This window comes from Oncorhynchus gorbuscha, linkage group LG15, assembly GCF_021184085.1.
Source record: "Oncorhynchus gorbuscha isolate QuinsamMale2020 ecotype Even-year linkage group LG15, OgorEven_v1.0, whole genome shotgun sequence".
Lineage (NCBI taxonomy): Eukaryota > Metazoa > Chordata > Actinopteri > Salmoniformes > Salmonidae > Oncorhynchus > Oncorhynchus gorbuscha.
The window spans coordinates 33,126,504-33,152,046 of NC_060187.1; the positions used below are offsets into that span (position 1 = coordinate 33,126,504).

The window sequence follows — 25,543 nt, forward strand, 5'->3', positions numbered from 1 at the left end:
ATGTTAACCTGTTTAAAGGTCTTTCTCACATTGGCTACGGAGATCGAGATCAGAGTCATCCGGAACAGCTGGTAATCTCATGCACGGTTCAGTGTTGATTGCTTCGAAGCAAGCATAGAAGGAATTTAGCTTGTCTGGTAGGCTCATGTCACTGGGGAGCTTGTGGCTGGGTTTCCCTTTGTAATCTATGATATTTTGCAATCCCTGCCAAATCTGACGAGTTTCAGAGTATTAGGACTCAATCTTAGTCCTGTATTGACGTTTTGACTGTTTGATGGCTTGTCAGAGGTCGTAGGGGGATTTATTATAAGCGTCCGGATTAGTGTCCCGGTCCTTGAAAGCAGCAGTAGCTCTATCCTTTAGCTCAGTGCGGATGTTGCCTGGAATCCATGGCTTCTGGTTTGGATATGTGAGGACGGTCACTGTGAGGACGATGTCGTCGAAGCACTTATTAAATTAATGAAGCCGGTGACTGTGGTAAACTCCTCAATGTCATCAGTTGAATCCCAGAACATATTCCAGTCTGTGCTAGCAAAACAGTCCTGTAGTCTGCTTCATCTGACCGCTTCCATATTAAGTGCGTCACTGGTTCTTCCTTTTTTTGAGTTTCTACTTGTAAGTAGTAATCAGGAGGAATGAGTTATGGTCAGATTTGCCAAATGGAGGGCAAGGGAGAGCTTTGTATGTGTTTCTGTGTGTGGAGTAAAGGTGATCTAAAGGTGAGCTCAAGCCTCGGTGCTTGTGCACTGCTCCTGTACTCCACCTCCTTTCCAACTGCTCCACTTAAACCCGCTCCAAATTCGCTCCATTCATTAAAATCACAATTTAAATACCCATCTATTTTTGTGACTACCTGGACCTACCGATAGGTATTGAATTATTGAAATGAAACTATATGATTTGAATGAAAAGTATTTTAGTAAACAACATGAAAGGTTGACCGTTTGAAGGCTACATGTGGTATTAAACAGCATATAAAACAGCATATACAGCATATAGGTCAAGAGCCAGACAGGTAGCCTAAGGAATGAAAGTGAATTATTTACACTATTAGCCTATTACCTCAAGGTTATAGCCTACAAATAAATACACTGAGTATACCAAACATTAAGAACACCTTCGATTCATCAGGGAATGGACTATACAAGGTGTCGATAGCGTTCCACAGTGATGCTTTCCAATTTCGACTCAAGTTGACTGGGTGTCTTTTGGGTGGTGGACCATTCTTCATACACATGGGAAACGGTTGAGTGTGAAAAACAGGGTGGTAGTAGGTGTGCCGGGCACCCACTATCACCCTATTCAAAGCCACTTAAATCTTTTATCTTGCCTACCATTCTCTGAATGGTACACATTACACAATCCATGTCTCAATTGTCTTCAAGGCTTAAAAATCCTTCTTTAACCTGTCTCCTACCCTTCATCTACACTGACTGAAGTGGATTTAAGGAGTGACATCAATAAGGGATCATAGCTTTCCCCTGGATTCACCCGGTCAGTCCATGTCATGGAAAGAGCAGGTGTCCTTAATGTTTTGTATACTCAGTGTTGTTGTAAAACATTTGCGAGTGCGACACACTAGGCTGGCAGGAACATTATGCACTCGGCATTTAAACAACATTTTGTTGTATTCAATTAGTATCATCTATAAATTGTGCATATAGGCTGTGAATTGAATGAAAAATGCCTAGTTAGGCTCAGTCTACAATGCCTTTGAATTCAGTTTTGGAAACAGTAGTTTGTCTAAAGTCTGGCTTTAGGCTCATGCGATGGTGCCTGGAGAGCAGGCCACCAGCGGAGAATACACTCTCCGCTCTTGCAGAGCCACTGGGAATGCTAAACACCCATCCGGCCACTCTTGCCAGGCTGGGTAGGGATGCGGAGATGTTTTTACATTTTTCTATAGGTAGTTCTAAAGGTTTTTAGGCAAAATAACCCTAGCAAAACGTAAAGCTTCTTGAAAGAAGTAAAATGTCAGGCCCATTGGGCCAAAATCAATGTGGGTGAGAAGGCTGACGCACCAGCCTTTGGGAAACTCACCAGTCAAATTGGGCATGCTCTGCTCCTCACCTGCTCTGCTCACATACTCTGATTCTAACTGAGGCCAGCAAAACCTTGAGACTTAACATTAAAGATTGTACAACAGCTGTTGTTAACAAGGAGACACACCTCCCTCTTAACCTTATCCGAAGTTGCCGTTCGGTCTTGCTGATGCATAGCAAAACCATCTAGATGTATATTATCCATGTCCATGTTCAGCAACGACTCCGAGAAACATAGGATATTACAGTTTTTTCATGTCCGTTGATAGGATAGTCTCGTATGGAGTTCATCTAGTTTATTCCCTAGTGGTTGTACGTTCATCGAAATAAGCAGTACATCCACAGCTGCCGACTCGTTGAAGTAGAAATCGTCACCCAAATCGAGGTCAGTGATCACTGTTCTGATGCCCAGGAGATATTTTTGGTCATAGAAATGATGGCAGAAATATTACAGTTGGAAGTCGGAAGTTTATATACACTTAGGTTGGAGTCATTAAAACTCGTTTTTCAACCACTCCACAAATGTCTTGTTAACAAACTATAGTTTTGGCAAGTTGGTTAGGACATCTACTTTGTGCATGACACAAGTCATTTTTCTAACAATTGTTTACAGACAGATTATTTCACTGTATCTCAATTCCAGTGGGTCAGAAGTTTACATACACTAAGTTGACTGTGCCTTTAAACAGCTTGGAACATTTCAGAAAATGATGTAATGGCTTTAGAAGCTTCTGATAGACTAATTGACATCATTTTAGTCAATTGGAGGTGTACCTGTGTATATTTCAAGGCCTACCTTCAAACTCATTGCATCTTTGCTTGACATCATAAGGAAATCAAAAGAAATCAGCCAAGACCCCCAGAAAAAAAATTGTATACCTCCACAAGTCTGGTTCATCCATGGGAGCAATTTCCAAACGCCTGAAGGTACCACGTTCATCTGTACAAACAATAGTACGTAAGTATAAACACCATGGGACCACGCAGCCATTATACCGCTCAGGAAGAAGATGTGTTCTGTCTCCTAGAGACTTTGGTGCAAAAAGTGCAAATCAATCCCAGAACAACAGCAAAGGACCTTGTGAAGATGCTGGGGGAAACAGCTACAAAAGTATCTATATTCACAGTAAAACAAGTAATTTATCGACATAACCTGAAAGGCCGCTCAGCAAGGAAGGCACACTGCTCCAAAACCACCATAAAAAAACAGACTATGGTTTGCAACTGCACATGGGGGCAAAGATCGTACTTTTTGGAAAAATGTCCTCTAGTTTGGCCATAATTACCATCGTTATGTTTGGAGGAAAAAGGAATAGGCTTGCAAGCCAAAGAACACCATCCCAACTGTGAAGCACGGGGGTGACAGCATCATGTTGTGGAGCTGATTTGCTGCAGGAGGGACTGGTGCATTTCACAAAATAGATGGCATCATGAGGCGGGAAAATTATGTGGATATATTGAAGCAACATCTCAAGACATCAGTCAGGAACTTAAAGCTTGGTCACAGATGGGTCTTCCAAATGGCCCATGACCGCAAGTATACTTCCAAAGTTGTGGCAAAATGGCTTAAGGACAACAAAGTCAAAGTATTGGAGTGGCCATCACAAAGCCCTGACCTCAATCCTATAAAAAATTTGTGGGCAGAACTGAAAAAGTGTGTGCGAGCAAGGAGACCTACAAACCTAACTCAGTTACACCAGCTCTGTCAGGAGGAATGGGCCAAAATTTACCCAACTTATTTTGGGAAGCTTGTGGAAGGCTACCCGAAACGTTTGATCAAAATTGAACAATTTAAAGGCAATGCTACCAAATTCTAATTGCATGTATGTAAACTTCTGACCCACTGGGAATGTGATGAATGAAATAAAAGCTGAAATAAATAATTGTCTCTACTATTATTCTGACATTTCACATTCTTAAAATGAAGTGGTGATCCTAACTGACCTAGGACAGGGAATTTTTTACTAGGATTAAATGTCAGGAATTGTGAAAAACTGAGTTTAAATGTATTTGGCTAAGGGTATGTAAATTTCCGACTTCAACTGTATGTAAAACAAGTTAAGATCAGCGTAAAAAAAACACACATAACATCAGAATTGGTTATGAGCCCATAAGACGGCAACTATCCACTGCAGCACCATCTTCACCACACCGTTTGTGTGTGTGCGTGTACTTCTGCATGTGTGTGCTCGCGTCGAGTGTGAGTGTATACCATTGGGGTGTGTACAGTAGTGGTGACAGCAGGCCAGAAGTCATGTCCCTTACTGTGCTCTTTTTTTCCTGCCCATTCAGCACTGCCCAAAGCACATAGAAATCAATAAGTGAAAACTGCCAGGAGTGAAAGCCAACCCTGCATTTACGTTACAGGGGTCAAGTTCCATTCATGTTGAGTGGACTACTAGAGTGCAATGGAAACTAAATTGACTTAATCATGTATTACACTGAAGCTGACTGAAAATACATGTCATATGGAGGGTGTCCACCCACTCTGACCAGAGTAGGTGAAAACACGCTTTGGTTATGAAATTTCACTTCCTTATGTTATATTTTATAACATTTTACCAAGACAAATACGATTATTCATGTTCTGAATCGTTCATTATATCCAAAATGTCGGATTTTGTAACCTATTAAACGGTCGGTTGTTTAGCAACAAAACCAACACATGCGCAACTATGGGGTTAAACAGACAGCGATGGCTTAGATTGTTGACAACACAAACTACAGTGCCTTCGGGAAGTATTCCTGAGCCCTTGACTTTTTCCACATTTTGTTATTACAGCCCTTTTCTGAAATGTATTATATTGATAGGGGGGGACTATCTACACACAACCCATAATGACAAAGCAAAAACAGGTTTTTAGACATTTATTATCATTTATAAAAAATATAATTGACTTTGAAGCACCTTTGGCAGCAATTACAGCATTGAGTCTTGGGTATGACGCTACAAGCTTGGCACACCTGTGTTTGGAGAGTTTCTCCCATTCTTCTCTGCAGATCATCTCAATCTCTGTCAGGTTGGATGGGGAGCGTTGCTGCACAGCTATTTTCAGGTCTCTCCAGAGATGTTTGATAGCATTCAAGTCCAGGCTCTGGCTGGACCACTCAAGGACATTCAGACACTTGTCCCGAAGCCAATCCTGCTTTGTCTTGGCTGTGTGCTTAGGGTCATTGTCCTGTTGGAAGGTGAACCTTCGCCCCAGTCTGAGGTCCTGAGCGCTCTCGAGCATGTTTTCATCAAGGAGCTCTCTGTACTTTGTTCCCTTCATCTTTCCCTCGATCCTGACTAGTCTACCAGTCCCTGCTGCTGAATAACATCACACAGCATGATGCTGCCACCACAATGCTTCACCACAGGGATGGTGTCAGGTTTCCTTCGGACGTGACGCTTGGCATTCATTTCAAAGAGTTCAGTATTGGTTTCCAGAGAATCTTGTTTCTCATGGTCTGAGAGTCTTTAGGTGGCTTTTGGCAAACTCCAAGCAGGCTGTAATTTGCATTTTACTGAGGAGTGGTTTCCATCTGGCCACTCTACCATAAAGGCCTGATTGGTGCTGCAGAGATGGTTGTCCTTCTGGAAGGTTCTCCTATCTCCACAGAGGAACTCTAGAGCTCTGTCAGAATGACCATCAGGTTCTTGGTCACCTCCCTGACCAAGGCCCTTCTCCCCCAATTGTGCAGTTTGGCTGGGCGGCCAGCTCTAGGAAGAGCCTTGGTGGTTCCAAACTTATTCCGTTTAAAAATGATGGAGGCCACTGTGTTCTTGGAGACCATCAATGCTGCAGACATTTTTTGGTACCCTTCCCTGGATCACAGATTACTGCACCTGTACATAGCCCATCTATAATATAGCCCAAACAACTACCTCTTCACCTACTGTATTTATTTTGCTCCTTTGTACCCCAATATTTATATTTCTACTTTGCACATTCTTCCACTGCAAATCTACCATTCCAGTGTGTTACTTGCTATATTGTATTTACTTTGCCACCATGGCCTTTTTTTTGCTTTTACCTCCCTTATCTCACCTCATTTGCTCACATCGTATATAGACTTATTTTTCTACTGTATTATTGACTGTTTGTTTTACTCCATGTGTAACTCTGTTTTGTTGTACGTGTCGAACTTCTTTGCTTTATCTTGGCCAGGTTGCATTTGTAAATGAAAATTTGTCCTCAACTTGCCTACCTGGTTAAATAAAGGTGAAATAAAAATAAATTAAATAAATCTGTGCTTCAACATAATCCTGTCTCGGAGCTCTACGGACAATTCCTTCGAGCTCATGGCTTGGTTTTTGCTCTGACATGCACCGTCAAATGTGGCTTTCCAAATAATGTCCAATCAATTGAATCTATCACAGGTGGACTCCAATCAAGTTGTAGAAACATCGCAAGGATGATCAATGTGGACAGGATCTACCTGAGCTCAATTTCGAGTCTCATAGCAAAGTGTCTGAATACTTATGTAAATAAGGTTTGTTTTTTATTTTTATAAATTTGCAAAAAAAAAACTTTTCACTTTGTCATTATGGGGTATTGTGTGTAGATTGATAAAGATTTTTATTTATTTAATCCATTTTATAATAACGTTGCAAAGTTACAAAATGTGGAAAAAGTCAAGGGGCCTGAATACTTTCCGAAGGCACTGTATAGGTCTCTCCAATGTTTATTGAAAAGATAAATATATAAATATAAATGCAACAGAACTATTTCAAGATTTTACTGAGTTACAGTTCATATATGTAAATCAGTCATTTTAAATGAATGTATAAGGCCCTAATCTAAACAGATATGCATCTGTTGGTCACAGATACCTTAAAAAAACAAGTACAGGCGTGGATCCAAAAACCATTCAGTATCTAGTGTGACCATTTGCCTCATGCAGCATATCTCCTTCGCATAGAGTTATTCAGGCTGTTGATTGTGGCCTGTGGAATGTTGTCCCACTTCAATGGCTGAACAAAGTTGCTGGATATTGGACAGAACTGGAACACGTTGTCGTACATGTCGATCCAGAGCATCCCAAATGTACTCAATAGGGACATGTCTGGTGAGTATGCAGGTCATGGAAGAACTGGGACATTTTCAGCTTCCAGGAATTGGGTACAGATCCTTGCAACATGGGGCCGTGAATTATCCTGCTTAAATATTAGGTGATGGCGGAGGATGAATGCCAAGACAAGAGGCCTCAGGATATCGTCACGTTATCACTGTGCATTGAAATTGACAAAATGCAATTGTGTTTGTTGTCCGTAGCTTATGCCTGCCCATACCATAACTCCATCGCCACCATGGGGCACTCTGAATTGAACGTTGTGAACAGCAAAACGCTCACCTACACGGCGCCATGCACGTGGTCTGTGGCTGTGAGGAAGGTTAGATATACTGCCAAATTCTCTAAAACGACGTTGGAGGCGGTTTATAGTAGTGAAATGAACATTCAATTCTCTGGCAACAGCTCTGGGAGACATTCCTGCAGTCAGTATGCCAATTGCACACTCCCTCAACTTGAGACATCTGTGGCATAGAGTACCACAGTATGAGTCATAATACCCATAAATCCTAGTGGTCAAACAAGAAAAAGCCCCCCCCCATAGGGGATTTTTAGAAACTCTTAAAATAAAGGTGTGTTTCGTATATGGCTTACCCTGGCGTGACGTTTTGATAACCGTGTCAATCTCTCTAGGACAAGGTGACTTATCAATATATTAATCTGTATTTACCCCCCCAAATATGAAATGCTAATTAGCTGATAATGTGGCTATCATAAAGAGCTACAAATGCCATGGTGATCTGGACAAGACTGACGAATCAAGGCAGAGGTAAGAATCTCTGGATTAACTATCTAATGTTAGGTAAACTTAGTAATACATTGGCTAAATGTCTTTATATTTACAATTTTGCAAACTGTCTTGTGCAAGTTTTAAATTGACACTACATGTTAACAAAGGTGTCAGCTGGAGATGACATTCAGGAGCTTGCAGAGATTTGTAGTCTTGCATGATGTCTCCTTTGATACTAATTAGCATCTTCCAATCTGTAAATAGAGACGACTATATTGATGAAAGTCACCTTGACCGGGTGTCACGTTCGTTTGTAGAGAAGGACCAAGGTGCAGAACAAACACTACTTAAATATGATCCCCAATTAGAGACAACGATTACCAGCTGCCTCTAATTGAGAATCATACAAATCACCAACATAGAAATATGAAAACTAGAACACCCACATAGAAATAATAAACTAGACTAACCCCCCAGTCACGCCCTGACCTACTCCACCATAGAAAATAAAGACTCTCTATGGTCAGGACGTGACACAGAGAGAGATTTACATTGTTATGATAACGTCACACCAGGGCTAAAATTCCCTATGGGAAAATGAATGGTGGAAAAACGATTGGAACCATTTCCCTGTTTGACCGCTAGGTTTTATGGGTATTATGACACCACTGTGGGGCTCTATTGTGTTGTCTGACAAAGTTACACATTTTAGTTGCCTTTTATTGTCCCTAGCACAAGGTGCACCTGTGTAATGATCATGCTGTTAAATCAGCTTCTTGATACGCCACAACTGTCTGGTGGATGGATTATCTTGGCAAAGGAGAAATGCTCACTAACAGAGGTGTAAACAAATTTGTGCACAAGATTTTTGAGAAATAAGCTTTTTGTATGTATGGAACATTTCTGGGATCTTTTAATTCAGCTCATGAAACATGGGACCAACATGTTGCATTTTTTATTTTTGTTCAGTGTACATTTGCACCAAGTCTGGAACCAACAGGACCCTGAAAATCTTTTACCCCCAAGCCACAAGACTGCTAAATAGTTAACCAAATACAGTGCTGTGAAAAAGTATTTGCCCTTTTCTGATTTTCACTTGTTTTTTATACTGAATGTTAGCAGATCTTCAACCAAAACCTAATATTAGATCAAGTGATCCTGAATTTACAAATAACAAAAATTGATACTTAATTAAATAAAATAACGAAGTTATGCAACACCCAATTCCCCTGTGTGAAAAGGAATTGCCCCTTACCACTCAATAACAGGTTGTGACACCTTTAGCTGGTTGATACTTTACCCCTACGCTAAGTTATCATTACTCATTGTGTATTTATTTGTGTTATTATCTTTCTATTCTTCTCTCTGTATTGTTGGGAAGGGCCCATATGTAAGCATTTCACTGTTAGTCTACACCTGTTGTTTACGAAGCCTGTGACAAATACAATTTGATTTGATTTTTGATTTGACAATGAGTACTTGTCTCTCAAATACATCGTTACAGTTCATGTTAAGCTAGCTAGTGAATTTTTGCCATATTAGCATAGAAGTGACATCAGTAAAAACACCTCAAAACAAGACATGGTATCAAGGACAAGATAAAACGAGCTGAAACGAGCCACCTACAATTCTCCACATGGCAGCTTCGTGTCATTATTGCAAGCTATCTGGCCATCTAAAATCCCAACTGATTGGACTTCTGCCCACATTGAAGCGCGCAAATTGCTTTCGCGACTTTGTCAGCGAACTTGTCTATATCGAGCTCTGTTGACATGGAGGTGCAGGTTTTGTCGTAACAACTTTTGATCATTTAACATTTTGAGGTTGTCGTGGGTAGCATGTTGTTGCCGTGGGTAGCAAAATGCTAAATTAACATGACGAGCTGAATTAAATGTAAAAGGCTTTGAAAATAAAAATCTTGGTTTACACTCAGTGCTCCGTTGACATTTCAGATATTATTTTCGTGAGAAATCTTCGAAAACAGGAATTTCTAATTAATGTGAAAAGTGTATAATAAAATATGAAAATAATACATGTCGTGTATTCAAAATCGATATCCATCTTACTTCTATATTGTTTTATGTAATAATAATAATATAATAATATATAATAATAATAATAATTTATGTCCTGTGGAGTTGAGGAGAAAGATGACGAGTTCAATGGGAAAGTGAGCCTGTCAGGTAACGTTAACCAGTAGGCTTAATTCTTGCACAGAATCCAGCCAAATTGACGCAGTTCAATTTTCCAGATTTTTGACCATGTGTTCTCTGGCCTCCATTGATTTAGTCACCCTAATTCTGTCAATCCAAAAGTTTATAAACTCCAATAACTTTTTAACGGATTATGATAGAGACATGAAGTTTGGACCATTGGTTTTCGTAGAAGTATATTAACACAATTGTCCCATTGGTCAAAAATGCTCTTTTGATTGGACATATATGCATTACAACAGGACCACAATGAGTGCTGTGGGAATTATTAGAATTAAGCATTGAAATTCACCAACATACACCAAAAAAAAAGGAGGACCAAGGCACTCTTCAGATAATGAATTAAAATACCTTTATTTGAATGGCATGTTCAATGGAAACAAAGTTTAAAAACTCTGACGTGTTTCGGCTTCTATACACATATACTTTGTCACTTGTCTGACTAATTATTGATTTATAATGTTGGTATAGTAGAATATTTTCTGTATTAACAGTGTTTCACTTCACAGTCCAACACGTCATTTAACCGTGACGTGGTGAAGGCTGGCACCGGGAGGCGCTTCCTGGGTGGCCTGCTGGACGACACGTCTTACTGCTACACCCTGGAGGTGTCCTTCTACAGCTACATGGCAGCGGGGAGCACGTCGCCCGTTCCCTACACCGAGGACACCTGTATCCTTCTCTCTCATTGTCATCAGGGTTCCCAGGGAGCCTGGCCCGGGCCCCCGCCTCCTTCTGCCCACGCCTTCCCACCCTCCCCCGCTGGCTGATGGAGGAGAAAGGAGAGGAGGCATCAGGGGGAGAGACAGAGATGGAGCACACGACACGTGTATGTCTCCTCCCTCCCTCTCTCCCTCCACTAACTTCCCCAAACTTCAGAGCTTCACATCTCATAGAAAGCATGCTGTATTGGTGTCAGAGTTGATTGATAGTTACATCAATACACCCTGTCCATCCATGTAGGACAAGATATGCAACAGGAACAGAGGAGATTGTGTGTTGTGGTGCCCGGGACTAGGGTTGCAAATGGAGGGTATATTACTGGTGCCTGGGACTTGTGGGATGCAGGCTGCAGCACAGATTGGTTTAAAGGGAAATTGAGTGAGAGGTTCTGTCGTATATTGAAAGGCTCATGTCATTGAGCCAGCAAATCAGTGTACAAACACTAACAGTGTTTTGTGTTTTTGTGGACACCAACACGCATCGAAAACAGAATCCGATTTCTCCCTGAGAGCCCAGTCTGTGCACAGCGATTGGGCACTGTGGGCAGATTGAATTTGTGTCTTCTTGAGGGAGATACTCTGGACTACAAAAGGTCTGATTCTCCAAATCAATGCTACTCCTGAGTAGACAAAAGCCAGACCTGTGCAGATGTCTTGGCCAGTGAAATTATCTGGGCCGTGTCTGTACACCATGCAACAGAAAAGCTGTCTGTAGAGCCCACTAATGAGGGCTGATGGTGATAATGTCAGTCTATTGTACTGGTTCTCCATCCCCCAGCGTTTATCCACACTGCCTGCCCCTATAGTAACAACCTCATTTAGGGCCAGACGAGAGCCTATTGATTTCCTAGTCATTATTGGAGGCCTGGCTCGATCGACAGGCAGTACAGGGCTGAGATGTAGACGAGTCAGGTCAGCCCTTATCCACCTGAACGCTGCCTTGCTCTTTTGTTCAGCCAGATACGTAGTGACAGTGGGAAGGCAACACCTGCCCCATTGATTTTGTTTACAAAAGAGGTAGAGAGCATGTGTGTTCTGCTTTTGTTGTGATGAAGAATAGAATACAGCAGGCCTGTTAATTGCATAGTCTTTTGTACACTCCAAATGCATTCAGGGTTAAATGTGTAACCTTTATTTAACCAGGCAAGTCAGTTAAGAACAAACTCTTATTTACAATGACAGCCTACTCCAGCCAAACCCAAACTACGCTGGGCCAATTGTGCGCCGCCCTATGGGACTCCCAATCACAGCCGGATGTGATACAGCCTGGATTCAAACCAGGGACTTTAGTGATTTCTCTTGCACTGAGATGCAGTGTCTTAGACCGCTGCGCCACTCGGGAGCCTTACAAAATAAATAGGCATTAAATAGACATTCTCTATAGACTAAAATGTTCCTTCAGATGAACTTGTTTTTAACCATTTTAACAAACTTTGTTGGAAAAGAGGAGACACGTCTCAGATCCATGGGATAGAGAAGAAGCAGAAAACCAGAGTGGTGTGGAGTCAGCCTACAGGCAGAAAAGTGTACTATACAGTGCCCATATTCCCTGTTTTGAGATGAGAGGAGATGTTCTGTGTACCATAAGTGCCCTCTAGTGCCAGGAGGGTGAGGTGTCTGTGTGTGGCTCAGCTCCATGTGGCTCTGTCCCTGCCTGCCTTGTATCACTCTGTCACACTGTAGACAACCCACTGCCCTTATATACAGGGCATCCATACACTTCTTTGTTTAATTATTTATTTATCTTGTCTTTATATCAAAAGGGCTCTAAAGCTTTCTCATCTCACTCAATGTTTTCCCCCAACCCAGTGCTCCACTGAACTGTCAAGTCCAAGGCCTAGTTGGCTGGCTCGCTATAATAAGAAACCCATTCATGTAGAATTACACTGCCTCCAGGACATTCTTATCCCTTAGTGTCAGAGAGGGGATGGAAACAAAAAAAATCTCTTTACTGTGTGTGGAAAGAGTCATAATTTACCCGTGATGCTCCTCTCCTTGAAAATGTTCCTTTCTTTGTTTCCCCACATAAAAGAGCTGTGCTGTACAGAGGAGACAGTTGGAACAGAGAGGCTGCTGTAATATGTATGCACATAGCATAACCACGGTGATGGCCACACACTGCAAGTGCATAACAAGTCCCTTGATTATTTGTCACTGTGCAGTGGGCTTAAAGAAAGAGATAAGAAAACAGAACAGAGCTGCTGCGGTCCGTCACACCCCCTTTATGCTTCTGGAGTAGCAGTGTTTACTGGCTGTCTTTGTTGGTCTCTCTGCGCTAAAGTATGCTGGCTGAAAGCAAGATGGATGAGGTGATGTAATAATGTAAAGTGGTGAACATTATATAGGAATACCATGGAGGCGAGCCTAGTGGGTGATCGGGATGTGGAGGGGGGACTGAGTCATGGTAGGGGTTGGGGGCCCTGCTGGAGGCAGGCAGGAACAGGCCTGGGGGACGCGTGTAGCTGGGCTTGGGGAGGGGGAGTGTCAGCACTACGCAGGGAGAGGGCAGCGGGGACTTCGTGTAGAGCAAAGATTGGGGTCAGACAGGTTGAAGGAACCAGCCATGTCGCTTTTTACTCCCCGGTGATCTGGTCTGTTGAGTGCAAATCATCAACAAAGACCTTTATGCTTTGCAACCCCCCTCCCGCTCTAAAAATGAATGAATTATAAATAAATAATTACCTGGACACCCCATTGAATCCCCCTTCTCCTGTTTAAAGTCTGTTATTAAATGAAGTGCCCTCGTCCCTCTGTGCACTCTCTGTGACGTCTATTAAGATTTAACACACTTAACCCCCCCCAAAAAATGTCTCAAGGTTTCACCATCATTGGAAAGCCCTAGTTATTTGGTTGCTTTGACAAAGTCATTTCTGAAGGCTATTATTGATTTCATATGATTAGTGATACATTTTTAAGGTCCACCCTATTACGTGAACTGAATTCTCATTTTAATATGGTGAAACTATTCCTTTAAAAAATATTTTTAAGAAACATTGAACATCTTATAGTCAAATCATAGTGGAAAAGCAGACAAGCTAGTTCTACTCTTTTTGGCCATTATCTGGTGTTTTGTGGTGGGTCAAGCATAACACGTCAACCCTGTTACCCATCATTGTTGTTAAGCTTGTATTCAGTTGCCCCTCCCTTTTGCACACAACAAGCTTCTATTCCCCATGTCTCAAGGGGATGTATGGCTGATTTATGAGGAAATCGTCAACCCTGTTACGGTCAACCCTGTTACGGTCAACCCTGTTACGGTCAACCCTTTTGCTTTATTTATTTGGTACTTAACAGGAACTTACTATAGTCTTTTTTTTAACCTTTTGAGGTGGAAACAAGGTGTTTATATTAAGTTGAACATGTGCTCTTCATGACAGAATGTAATAATTTGGTGACATCAACAACACCAAAATCACCAAGTTACACTACCCAAAATGGACTAATTTGATGGAAGGACCTTGTAGTCACCAGGGCAATTCTGCCACTTTTCAACATCATATTCATTATCTCCTGCACAATACTAGCATCTACATATGTGAAAATGGCCCATTTCTGTGATTAAAAAGATAAGATGAAAAATCCTAAAAAAAAAGCTTCACTGTTTCATCACAGCTTAGGATCAAACTTAAGAAAAACGGTTATTTTCAAAAACCTGCAACAGGTTTCCAGCCAGAGAGAGGGTATTTTCTTGCTCCCCACGTCAATGCGAATTTCATATTTTTCAAATTCACCGATTTTTCCTTACTTTCCTTCCCCCGTCTAGGGTCACCCAGGTCTAAAAGGCTCATTATATTGAATGAGCAAGCTGTGAATGTTCCACGCCAGAGCAGTTGGAATATTCTCAGTCGTTTAATGATTTCACCACCTGTAATCTTGCACGAAATGGACAGAAACAATGTTTCATGCTGAGAATTCACTGAGGCATTTGCTTTGTTCTTAGACTGATGTCCTATTATGAAGATTCCACTGTGGCTTCATAGGACTGGTGTCCCTCTGAGTCTATAGTCTCTGTGTGCTGGTCTGTTATGGCTCTCCATGGATAGGGATTGGCAACATTGTGAAGAGATGAGCACTCAAACAGAGGAAGGTACAATACCAACCTCTTTGCTCAAAGACTTTGCGATGGAGCTGTTTCCTTAAAATAACTTCAAAAAATATATTATTCAAAATGTTATGTCTTACTTCAAGTATGTAATTTATAATACATCTGAAGTAGGACAGAGCAGACACATTTGGTCTACCTTTCTGTCAAGGTTATTCTATTTTCTCATTTAGGTTATTGTGGAGGTTTTCAGGTTATTCTATTTTCTCAATCAAACTTGATCTTTTTGATGAGGTATACACACTGTAATGTCAGAACATCATTAACAGGGAGACCAGACAGTGTGAATGTTGAGAGAATCTGGGACCTTGTTCAAAACCCAGCTTGATGCTTTGACTGGGAGAGCAAGTAATCTGTGACTTTCATGTCTTCCCACTTTTAGTTTTTTTTATAGAACTTTACACAATGCCTTCCATCTATTTAAAGTAAGATGATGAGGGTTGATTGGACAATGGACTCCAGCGCTAGCTATGTCATGTGACCAGGCATGCCAGTGGTGAGAGGCAGCTATGCGTTGCCCTTTTTACTCTTGAGTTAACAAGTCCAGCGCTGGGCTGAAGAGAGACAGCTCCTTGTCCCGGCGGTGTGCCATTTCCCCCTGTCCTTTAGGCTCCAGTCCAGACGGCTACTGAAAGACCTATTATCCCCGGGTCTCACCATAAAAGTCTCACTCAATCAAGCATGGCCATGTTGTCAAACCCTTAGTTTGGTATCACTGCCTCACTTAAGTGTTGTGCTGTCCTGAACACGTTCCATACACATAAATTGATACAGCACGAGGAGCACAATGTGGAACCGGACAGCTCGGTGGTTCCTCCTGGCTTCAACATCAATCACCAGCCCACAGAAGACGGCACGGCCTGACAGCTAGCTGCAGTCTGGGAGATCACTCTGACAACAGCAATACATTGGCACACGCAAAGTATGGGAGCGTGACTCACACAGGGACATTTGAATACCAAACCTGCCAATTGAACATTTCAGGCTTCGCTAATCATGACACTTAGTTGATGGACAGTGACAAGTAGGCAGATATTCTCCCACAGTTGCAGTAATATGCTCCTCAGATCATCATTAGACGTGGTAGGATTCTCTCAATTGTTGACTTATTTTCTTTCTCCTTTCCATTAAATCACAGGGCAGGCTTACTTTTATCCACAAACAAATATAATTAGGAATTTCATGCCATTCAAAACCCTATTAGTTGACTTGCGTGACAGTATACATGGAGTCTTAAATGAAGTTTCCTTCATCATCCCTACTGGCTTTTAGACAGACAGATTAGATAGAGGTCATCTGATGCTGCTCAGCCAGTGGCTCTGAGAGCTTTATGGCATGAGATGTACGTACCAATCTAGCCACTGGACATATCTGCTGCCTGCCCTCTGCACCTCTTAAGTGACGGACACTGGACAGACTCCAGACCTGCAGCACTCAGGGCTACTCCTTATCACTGCTGTCAGTCCCCATTAGGAGTCTGCTGAAGATGAGGCCCTATCTGATAGCTGTGTGTGTGTGTGTGTGTGTGTGTGTGTGTGTGTGTGTGTGTGTGTGTGTGTGTGTGTGTGTGTGTGTGTGTGTGTGTGTGTGTGTGTGTGTGTGTGTGTGTGTGTGTGTGTGTGTGTGTGTGTGTGTGTGTGTGTGTGTGTGTGTGTGTGTGTGTGTGTGTGTGTTCATGCGTGTGTATGTCTTTGGTACTGCATGGATGCCTGTGTTTTGTGTCTGGATGTCTTTAAGGGGGAGAACAGGTGTTGGATGTCTAATGAATGAAGCATTACACATTAGCTACAAAGTTTCTTATAGGAAAAGGACACAAGGTCTTTGAACATAGTTTAGCTGCGGGGAGAAAACATGCTCCCTTTGTGCACCGCTGTTTACTGTTTTAATTAGCATTGTTAATTGGCTCTTTGTATCACCCTGGTGACAGGCCTGTCACTTGATGGTATTGATGGCGCTGATGTCCCTAATTTGTCTTCTTATTAGGGATGGTCTGCTGTGGACGCTGGTGTTTTGTTCCTTGTCATTGGGGCATCATTGTCCGTCTGTCTGTTTAGACTGGGCACATGACACTGAAAGCAGATAAACAGCTTGGTAAACAAATCATCTGTCGTATCTGCTGTGGAGTGTCCATTTTCCTATTGTCTCGTCACCTCATCAGCCCCACGGTGGCTTGTCCGTGAGTCACAACAAAGGCCTTTATCGATCCTACAAGAGGGTAGAGGAGATATTAAAGCCCCTCATGCTCCAAAGCTGCTGCAGTATCCTCTCTGCCATACTGTAGATCTGGCAGGCCAGAGCACCCAGCACAACTCTCCTCTTCTCATTGACCTGACATTCCAATGTACCAAAAGTTGAGTTCCTATCACCTTACCCAACAAGCACCACAAAGACGTCCTCTCTGAGCTTTACTGTAGTCTACCTCCGCTGTCCAGTTCTCCATCTGATAACACAATAAAGCACACCCTAATTTACCACCAAATTTCTTGCCATGTTTCCCGAGGACATCCTGTATTCCCTGGCCTGTCCTCTGTGAGTTACAGTAGAATAGACTGCTATTGAGTTCAGAGCCAGCTGTCTAGTGTCCAGTCGTTTAGCCTGATGTCCTGCGTTTGTCTCCAGGCAGGGAGATTTAGTATAGAAATTATCCTGAGAGGAAGATATTGTCCATCTTGGCAGGGAAGGTCCTTCAGGGAAGGCTTATTTTCTGCCTGACTGTGCCAATGGGCCTACTTATATTGGGCAGCCTTGTTTTCTATGGAGACAAGGAATTGGAAGGAACTTTGATAGTAAAGGGAAAATGTACTGTCTAGGTGGAATGTGACATTTTGTGTCAGTAAAATACTTACATATTGCCAACTGCATACATTTGTTTCTTTATGCACCATTGCAGGAAGGGCTGCCAAACTTCCACCCCCTTGATTAAGCAACACCTTTCCCTCCTGCCTGGTGTGTTGAGTTGATGTTTTGGAACTTTCCACCCTCCTTCGCGAGCTGCCCTCAGGCTGTGCTTTGGCAGAGTCCTCACTTCCTGCCGCTAGCAGCTCATCCCGACTGCTCTGGTTGCCCTTGGCAACAGGTCAGCAGCCAATCAGGGTGTTGGAGTGTCCCGCCCGCAGCTGTGATGCAGATGAAGTATTTTCCTTCCGAAGCGGCCATCCATCACCAACTTCCTGTAATAGATGTGAGATGTGACATCACAAGCTGAGAGGCCATCTGCACTCCACGGGTTTCTGGGATATTTCTGTCATTGCTCAGAGCATGCGTTTGCGCTGGCACCGTTTGATCACGGGGTAACACAAAACTTTCCCAAGGTCAAAATGAAGATGTCAGGGATACATGAGGGACGGTGGTCTATCAGTGGCTGGAGAGGCTGGTGTAGGATAACCGTATGGAGAGCACTCTGGGTTAAAACAGACCTGTATTGGATTATAACAGTCTGGAGGACAATGTTGTACTGCATCATGTCTTCAGAAGAATCCTCAAAATTATGGTACTCACTTCAGAGGATGGTCAACATGACATAAGGCTAGAATTAAGATACTGCATGTTACCCTTCTAAAATATCTAGAGAAGAAGATTATTGTAACTATAGATGCATAGCAGGTTATGAGCCTAAAATAGTTAATGGCATGATGCAGAGGTTGTAGCGCCAGACAGATGGGTGTAAATACAAGAGCTGGAGCTGTGCGGAGAGTGCCCATCGACCGGCAGAGTGACGAATGAGGCCCACAGAGACACCACCTTTCCAGGCTAAGGTGACTGAGTAGCAACAGTGGGGTATGGAAGGGGGATGAGGAAGGTGCTGGCACTCAAAGCCAAAATAGGGCAAATGGGAGGCACCCTATACAGACAGTATGGTGAAGAAGGTGCAACAGCGCCTCTTCAACCTCAGGAGGCTGAAGATATTTGGCTTGTCACCTTAAAGCCTCACAAACTTTTACAGATGCACAATTGAGAGCATCATGTCGGGTTGTATCACCTCCTGGTACGGCAACTGCTCCGCCCACAACCGTAAGGCTCTCCAAAGGCTAGTGAGGTCATCACCGGGGGCAAACTACCTGCCCTGTAGGACACCTACAGCACCCAATGTCACAGGAAGGCCAAAAAGATCATCAAGGACAACAACCACCCAATCAACTGCCTGTTCACCCTGCTACCATCCAGAAGGCGAGGTCAGTACAGGTGCGTCAAATCTGGGACCGAAAGACTGAAAAACATCTTCTATCTCAAGGCCATCAGACTGTTAAACAGCCATCACTAACACAGAGAGGCTGCGGCCTACATACAGACTCGAAATCATTGGCCATTACTCATCTCATTTTTAAAATGTAACCTTTTTTTAACTATGCAAGTCAGTTAAGAACAAATTCTTATTTACAATAACGGACTACAAAAAGGCAAAAGGCCTCCTGCGGGGACGACGGGGGCTGGGATGAAAAATAAGTCAAATATAAATATAGGAAAAAACATCACGACAACACAACACTACATAAAGAGAGACCTAAAGACAACAACATAGCATGGTAGCAACACAACATAACAACAACATAGTAGCAGCACAAAACATGGTACAAACATTATTGGGCACAGACATCATCACAAAGGGCAAGAAGGTAGAGACAACAATATATCACACAAAGCAGCCACAACTGTCGGCAAGAGTGTCTATATTCTATACCATCTATTGCATCTTGCCTATACCGCTCAGTCATCGCTCATTCATATATTTATATGCACATATTATTATTCCGTCCCTTTACTTAGATTTGTGTGTGTTAGGTAGTTGTTGTGTAATTGTTGATACTTGTTAGATATTGCTGCACTGTCAGAACTAGAAGCACAAGCATTTCGCTACACTCACATTAACATCTGCTAACCACAGGTAGGTGACCAATACAATTTGATTTGATTTGTCTTTTTTGTTCATCTATGACATGTTAGCTTCCATACAGTGTGATGTGTGTGCACGTGCATGTGTTCACTGAAAAGACACAAAGGCATGGACCTCCACCCAGACACTCAATTCAGCCCAAGGATGGATTGTTTATGAGTTAACAGCTTTGGATAATGGGATTTCACCTACAAGGCCTTGGACTTATGTTTCCTAGGTAATATCTGAGCGTTGAAATGAATAATATTACAAAAAATACACAATTTATTTTTATATTTCTTTCACTGGCACTTGTTTCAATCATAGAGGTGTGACAGATAGACAGGTCATATCGGAACATCAACAAGGAAATGACAAGAGGTGAACAATTATGTCTCTGTGTCATTTCATCATTTTGGTCTGTCTGGTAAAGAATATATTCATAACAGCACCTTTACTGGGGAACCTATGTGTCCATCTTTGATGAAATATGGATTACTGGTATTTGTCACTCATTTCTTTCTTGTTCTGGTCCTATGAATTATAATCGTACATGAGGGAATGTTTTTCTCATCGTTTTACCTATTGTCTTAACAGTATTTATGTGTGTAGTGATTCGTCTAGATTGACCAGCATTTAAAAAAAAAATGTTTTCTACATTTTGCCTTAATCTAAATCATGTTGTTATTATCTGTGTTTGTAATCTAATCCAGCTCGGCGTCATGGCAACAGCATGCAGAGTAACCACACAGTTTTATGATCAAGTGTCTCAAGTTATTGATGCCTTCCATAATGTGGTGGGGGCTGGGGGCTAGACTTGTGAATTTTTAAAAAGCCTGGGCGGTAAGTAATTGCCACTGTGATGCCTTCCACCTTCGTGTTTTTGGCTGATGCAGTTGATTTACCCCCACTAAGTGCGGAACACAGTGTGTTGTAGCCTGGTAATTTATACGCCACATTTCTCTACTGGTTATTGCTTAGTTATTTACTGCAAATGGTTCTATTTGTTCTGTGAGGAAGAAACTAGGGCTTTATTTATTTATTTATTTCAATTAATAGTAGAGTGTCAGAGGCAGGATTTAGAGGCTTTGTGAAATGAAACAGTGTAACTCCAGTAAATGCCTCCCAGCCAGGGAGAAATTGCCTTGTTGTTGACTAAACTAAAGGCTAACAGCGCCATATGTTCATGTTATAGGGAAGAACCTTAACATGGTCCCCTCAGACATGAAGCTGGGAAGAAATGTTGCCCGCACCTTCCTCGACTACTACAGGCACAACAACTTCATTGATGACAACAAACTACAAATCCCAAATCACATCAACAGGTAGTGTTTCTAATGAAACATTTCAATAACTTGTCCAGTTTACATCCTATTTGTTTAACTTGATAATATTCATTAATGTTTTTGTGTCCTCAGTATGGAGGTATTGTCCCAAGGTCGACAGGGGAATGGAAATGGGAACGGGAGGACGTCTGGGAGTGAGAGAGGAGCAGAGAGGAAGAACCAGAGTATCACAGGAGAGTACTAGACACCTGGCAATAACATACTGGAGAGACCAGTCCAGGCTGACCACTGTATAAGGCTCCTGACTCTCAGCCCTACACTATATCCACACAGCCCTACACTATATCCACACAGCCCTACACTATATCCACACAGCCCTACACTATATCCACACAGCCTTACACTATATCCACACAGCCCTACACTATATCCACACAGCCCTACACTATATCCACACAGCCCTACACTATATCCACACAGCCCTACACTATATCCACACAGCCCTACACTATATCCACACAGCCTTACACTATATCCACACAGCCCTACACTATATCCACACAGCCCTACACTATATCCACACAGCCTCACACTATATCCACACAGCCCTCATGAAAATTAGATGCATCAGCCCAAGACAAAGGATGCAATTTCACAAACGGATCACTTTTGGATAACATGTTAATTGGAGGATATTTACCTATGGAACTTCATTAGAGCAAGTTGCTCTGACTGTATGAAATGTATGGGACGAATCAAGCTGACACATATACATCTCACGTTCCATTTGAGGCCTTCATACGTCATTCATATATTTTACCACAATGTGCTTTGTCCATTTTATGTATTGCTTTTTATTCAAATGTATTCACGCATGTCATTGAAAATAAGTGCATGTGTTTTCTCTTGTAAGTAACTTATTTTGTGTTTATCTTGCCGCTCTGTATCCTACATTATTTACATTTACATTTACATTTAAGTCATTTGGAGGGGTTTAATGGGAGGGGTAACCCATTTTTGTTTAGTCATGACCATAACGGTATCTAAGTATTCTGTTGATAAAACTATGAAATATAACACACATTTGTAAGTTTGTGAAATTGATGTTCAGTCATTGTCAGTGCATTAGTTTACACAGGTGTTTGCGATTTTTAAGGAAACAGATTTCAACTGAAGTCATTTCATGGATTATAATATAGAAGAAAATTCATGAATTTGAAATCCCTCTAGAAAATGATGGGTATCTATCAAGTATGAACTTGCCCTGAATTGACTGATATCCATTCATTTCCATATTTTACTGCAATGTAAACATCTATTCAACCTATCTGTTCAGAGCACAGAGTGCTTTTCACTGCATTATGTAAAACATCATCCATGGGACTTGCTCAACACAAAGGCATAAGTAGGAGAGCTAGAGAGAATGGTACATTAGCCAAGTGTGGCGTGAAGAACAACATGTAATTTTCAGACCAGTCATTTGGAATAAGTGAGGCAATCTGTCAGCATAAAAGCATACACAAAGGACTTTTACATGGTTGACGAGAAGATGGAGAGGCTGTACGAGAATGACGAAAGACATTTGTCTTTTGATGCTTTCACTGAACATGTGTCAGACCTGGACCTGTCCAACACTAAAGTGCATGTTAGTGCATCTCTTGCACACACACACACACACACACACACACACACACACACACACACACACACACACACACACACACACACACACACACACACACACACACACACACACACACACACACACACACACACACACACACACACACACACACACACACACACACACACACACACACACACACACACACACACACACACACACAAACAAACTGCATGCACACACACAGGAAAATGCTTCCTTCTATTCAAAGTGCACGGTCCCCAGTGTGCTGCTATCATTTTAAGCTTTATCTAGAGATATTATTCTCTATTGCTTTCTCAATGAGACTGGGCACATTACTTTCTAATTAATTGTACACAGCTATGCATGCGAGAAGGTGAGAATTGTTAATACATTTTCTCTTCAATAGTCAAGAAAATTATATTTCTAATTAGCCGTCCTTACCATTTGTTATGCATTATTTAGCCTCTTACCAAATCCCAGAGGTTCTTGTTTATCTAAGAGGATGGTTAATTGCAGCTGCAGGTAGCCTAATGGTTAAGAGCAGTGGGCCAGTATCTGAAAGGTTGCTGGTTCAAATCCCTGAGACAACTAGGTGAATATCTGCCAATGTGCCCTTGAGTAAGGCATTTAACCTTAGTTGCTCTGGATAAGAGCAACTGCTAAATTACTCAAATGTAAAAGCACTGCAAACAAGTCTGTTTATAGAGCCCTGCTGTGGTCAGTGTCACCCTGTATATAACAAAGCCAGTAGAGGTTGGTGTGTATAACTACTCATCTAAAGGATGATCATGAATGCAAGACTAATGTGGGGTAGGACTGGAAGTTTGTTTTTCTAAGCATTACTCAAATAAATTAAATGCGTGGCATGATCCACTTATTTTTATCGCTCTGCAGCTCTCATCATTTATCAGGACATTGTAACTATTTATTCTCAATCTGCCCAATAAATGGTTTTGGACTTTTGTTGGATCCACTGAACACAGTCTACAAAATGCAGATTGATTGAATTCCAATTTTTTTCCCCCAAGAGTCACATGACCACCAATATCGTTGCTTTGCTAGAGTCAGAGTAGCGCAGAAGGTGTTGTATGCTGAAGCAGTGCAGACAATTGAGAAGGATGGGTCCAAGGATAAGGGATCCTGTGAGTAGTAGATCTGTGCCAGCACAGAGGGATAAGTTAATGAGTAATATATGCTTCAGTATGGTTGGCTTCTCTGCGTTCATAGCAATGGTTATCAACTGTGCTGCAGAAGTGGAACATAAATGGCAGAAAATGGATGTTGTGGTGGCAGCTCCAGGGAAGTATTTGGGTATACGAGATGAGATTTGACTTTAGAAGAGTTACCTTCTGTATGTGTTGAGTGGTGGTGTCCCTTTCTCCCAGGCCATTTGCATGGTACATGAACAGATAAGGTCAAGGTAGTGGAATGGGTTTTTAATGTTTTAGTGTAGGGTTAGTTGGAAGAGTGTTCTTTTGTATATACAGTACCAGTCAAAAGTTTGGACACACCTACTCATTCCAGAGTTTTTCTTTATGTTTTATTATTTTCTACATTGTAGAATAATAGTGAAGACATCAAAACTATGAAATAACGCATATGGAATCATGTAGTAACCACAAAAGTGTTAAACAAATCAAAATATATATTATATTTGAGATTCTTCAAAGTAGCCACCTTTTGCCTTGATGACAGCTTTGCACACTCTTGGCATTCTCTCAACCAGCTTCATGAGGTAGTCACCTGGAATGCATTTCAACTAACAGGTGTGCCTTGTTAAAAGTTAATTTGTGGAATTTCTTTCCTTCTTAATGCGTTTGAGCCAATCAGTTGTGTTGTGACAAGGTAGGGGTGGTATACAGAAGATATCCCTATTTGGCAATAGACCAAGTCCATATTATGGCAAGAACAGCTCAAATAAGCAAAGAGAAATGACAGTATATCATTACTTTACGACATGAAGGTCAGTCAATCGGGAACATTTCAAGAACTTTGTTTCTTCAAATGTAGTCTCAAACGCTATGATGAAACTGGCTCTCATTAGGACCGCCACAGGAAAGGAAGACCCAGTGTTACCTCTGCTGCAGAGGATAAGTTCATTAGAGTTACCAGCCTCAGAAATTGCAGCCCAAATAAATGCTTCACGGAGTTCAAGTAACAGACACATCTCAGTATCAACTGTTCAGAGGAGACTGCGTGAATCAAGCTTTCATGGTCGAAATGCTGCAAAGAAACCACTACTAAAGGACACCAATAAAAATAAGAGACTTGCTTGGGCCAAGAAACACGAGCAATGGATATTAGACCGGTGGAAATCTGTCCTTTGGTCTGATGTGTCCAAATTTTAGATTTTTGGTTCCAACCGCCGTGTCTTTGTGAGACGCAGAGTAGGTGAACAGATTATCTCTGCATGTGTGGTTCTCACCGTGAAGAATGGAGGAGGAGGTGTGATGGTGTGGGGGTGCATTGCTGGTGACACAGTCTGTGATTTATTTCAAATTCAAGGCACACTTAACCAGCATGGCTACCACAGCATTCTTCAGTGACACATCATCCGATCTGGTTTGCGCTTAGTGGGACTATAATTTGTTTTTCAACAGGACAATGACCCAACACACCCCCATGCAGTGTAAGGGCTAGTTGACAAAGAAGGAGAGTGGTGGAGTGCTGCATCAGATGACCTGGCCTCCTCAACCCCATTGAGATGGTTTGGGATGAGTTGGACCGCAGAGTGAAGGAAAAGCAGCATATGTGGGAACTCCTTCAAGACTGTTTAAAAAATAATATTTAGTTAGGCAAGTCAGTTAAAAACAAATTCTTATTTACAATGACAGCATATCACAGCAACACTGAGCCAATTGTGCACCGCCCTTTG

General features: G+C 41.9%; 1 protein-coding gene across 2 annotated transcripts in view; it reads left to right on the forward strand.

The window, feature by feature from the left end:
* The window catches only part of agbl4 (AGBL carboxypeptidase 4), a 430,345-nt gene extending 408,372 nt beyond the window's left edge, over positions 1 to 21,973 (forward strand). For both annotated transcript variants that reach the window (XM_046300835.1, XM_046300836.1), the window contains 3 exons: positions 10,550 to 10,712; positions 20,957 to 21,059; positions 21,153 to 21,973. In XM_046300835.1, the coding sequence (XP_046156791.1) occupies positions 10,550 to 10,712; positions 20,957 to 21,059; positions 21,153 to 21,264 (378 nt within the window). In that variant the 3' untranslated portion in view covers positions 21,265 to 21,973. The remainder of the gene's footprint in view (positions 1 to 10,549; positions 10,713 to 20,956; positions 21,060 to 21,152) is intronic.
* The last annotated feature ends 3,570 nt before the right edge of the window (positions 21,974 to 25,543 follow it).